Source organism: Terrapene carolina, unplaced genomic scaffold (genome assembly GCF_002925995.2).
Source record: "Terrapene carolina triunguis isolate 2854851 unplaced genomic scaffold, T_m_triunguis-2.0 Scaffold42502, whole genome shotgun sequence".
In the NCBI taxonomy this organism is placed as follows: domain Eukaryota; kingdom Metazoa; phylum Chordata; order Testudines; family Emydidae; genus Terrapene; species Terrapene triunguis.
The window spans coordinates 1-2,740 of record NW_020706853.1 but is presented as its reverse complement, the minus strand read 5'-3'; the positions used below and the strand labels follow the sequence as shown (position 1 = coordinate 2,740).

The 2,740-nt window shown below is 43.9% G+C and overlaps 1 protein-coding gene across 1 annotated transcript; it reads left to right on the top strand.

Moving 5' to 3' along the window:
- Positions 1-125: 125 nt before the first annotated feature.
- On the top strand, positions 126-2,518 carry LOC113405551 (CAP-Gly domain-containing linker protein 2-like; the record flags this gene model as incomplete). Its single annotated transcript, XM_026646764.2, has 3 exons — positions 126-233; positions 1,725-1,808; positions 2,362-2,518. Coding segments are annotated over exons 1-3 (299 nt in total), but the record flags the coding sequence as incomplete, so codon positions are not given.
- Positions 2,519-2,740: the final 222 nt, after the last annotated feature.

The following is a 2,740-nucleotide window of genomic DNA, read 5'->3' as shown; positions in this document are numbered from 1 at the left end:
TGTGTGTGTGTGTGTGTGTGTGTGTGTGTGTGTGTGTGTGTGTGTGTGTGTATACACACACATAATTAATGGAGATATCCCATCTCCTAGAACTGGAAGGAACCTTGAAAGGTCATCGAGTGTGTGTGTGTGTATATATATATATATATGTGTGTATATTTTACATTTATTTCAGATGATTGAAACTAACGATATTTCAGAAGAGAAGATAAAGATGAAGCAGGCGATGGAAGGTAATGAATTTCACTGTGAGAGTGATTGACATGCTGCGTCTTTCACTCTTCTGCTCTAGCTAGGAAGAGTAGCTGAAGTGGGCTTGGGAAGTTCATGTCATCTCTGTGCTTTTGTGTAGGTTGCACTGGTTGTCTGGCTTTTTCACCTGTGTGGCTGGCATGCCTGCCTGTGCAAATACAGTGGAGGACTCGTATTCCAAAATCTTCCCCCCACACCTACAATATGGGCCCGAACCTCGGCTGGTGAAAATGGGCATTGATCCATTGACTTCAGTAGAGTTGCACTGATTTTACAGCAGCTGAATCTGGTCCATAGAGTAAAAATCACTCCCATCAGAGGGTGGCTAACAGGAATGACAAGGTGCATATTGCAACTGGCTAGAAGAATTTGGAGTTGCTATAAGTCAGATATAGCCTGAAATGAAACCACAGATCTAGACACACTTAAACTTTGGATAAGGTTTGATTCAGACCTGAGTTTCACAGTGGTTTCCGTCTCTGTAATGGACCAAACCATAGCTCTGGATCTGAACAACTCCAGAGTCTGGAAAAATTTTGTCCTGGATCCGTCCTTTGTGGCTCTGGCCCATCTCTGCTGTGTGGATGTCATCCCTGTTTGAACTTGCATGGGTTTGAATTTCACCTCGTATAAATGCCAATTAGTTCATGGAGCGTCTTTCGTGCACCTTTGGATTCAGGCTAAAATACTTTCATGCCCTGTTCCCTCCTGCCCACACACACAAGCTATCATTCTGCCCTCTCTCTCTTCCCCCCTCCCCACACCCTTTCTTTTCTGTGCCCTGCAAATGCCGTGTGGGTGTGTATTTTATACCAGATCAGATACTTGACTGATAGTTAAATAACTAGGATAGGACTCAAGCACTAGGTTTGGTCCCTTTACTGTGTCCAACAGCCAACTGATCTTAAGATGGTCACTGAGTCCATGTATATTTGGCTTCTCTGAGTCTAAGCACTGGACAAAACATGGATAAGGCGGATTAAAAAGCTGTCTCAGACTCAGGATGTTGCAGCACTTCAAATCTAAGGCTTTGATTTGATTGTGTAAACGTGCGGACTCTACACAACTTCTGTCTTTGCTTTTTCCATCATCCCTGCCTTCCAGGGTAGTAGGTAACAAATGGAATTGCGAGGAAGGCTCCTTTCTGTTTGCTTTTTCATAATATTTTGTTCCTTCTTTCTTCACTTGTTTAAGCCCATCCTCTGATACTGCTTCCTAGCTGCGTGTCTCCACTCCACTTAAGGTCAAATGGGGATGAGATGCTGTGAGACACAAACCAGCTGGTGCCTCCCATCTCTGCCTCTCTCGAGACGGTGGACGCTTGTATTTGCACCTAGTCGTCTGTCTCTAGTCTGGGCCATGGAATCCTAAATGTCTCCATATCACCGTTGACCTTTACTGCGTGATCAGGCAAAGCAGTTGCCAAGGATGTAACTTCTCTCTCTTTCTCTCTCCTTTCCATCCACCTAAAGAACTGCAAGATAAGCTGAGTAAAAGAGATAAAGAGGTGTCATCCCTCGCCTCCCAGACTGAAACTCTAAGGGCCCAAGTAAGTGGTAAGTTTCCCTAATCCAGTGCTGGTGGGAACTAGATAGTTTCATTGTGGTCTTTTTGTACCTCCGCCATTATAAGAAGAACTAAGGGTTTATACATTAAAGCAACCTAGTAACGTGTGTGCATAAAACATGCAGTTGTCCGTGTATAAGAGGATTGTGCTTAGCAAATGTTTGTTCTTGATGCAGTGGCCCCAATTCTACCCCAGAAAGATGCAAGTACGTCCCACTGAAGTTATTTGTATCCTGTAGGGAGAGAATCTGGCCCAATAATCTTAACAAATTGTGAAGCCAAAAGGGATGTAGAAATAAATGCAGCTGGGTTTATAATTTCTGGAATCTCTGCTTATACAGGGCTGCATCCTGAGTGCTGCTGAGCATTTGCAACTCTCATGGACTCCAGCGGCAGCTGCAGATAACTAACTAGGCATAACTAACTAGGGGAAGCCACATGTTGCAAGGAATGGAAGTGAAATTGAGAAATGAAGTCATCCAAAAAAAGGAACGTAGGTAGGGACTAGTAGACTTTTTTCCTCCCCTTTTATTCTTCCCTTAGCATTGGAAAATAAATGCAAAGCTGGAGAGAAGAAGGGAGATTCTCTGTTGAAGGAAAAGAAGCGCTTGGAAGCTGAACTGGAGACCGTGTCCAGGAAAACGCATGATGCTTCAGGCCAGCTGGTCCTGATTAGCCAGGAGCTACTCAAAAAGGAAAGGTTGGTCTTTGAGAAACAAACTTAAGAAGGACCCAGGCATTTGTAAGACACACTCTGAATTTGGCCCTATTCAGAGCATGGCTATTTAACGTACAAAAAAAATAGGAGTTGAATGATTGAAACCCAGATTTCAACTTTCCCATCATTAGAGTGTTGGGTGCTGGGTTAGTGCAGCAATGGCTGAATTATCAAGAGCACTCAGCTCCTACCACGATCCCAGGT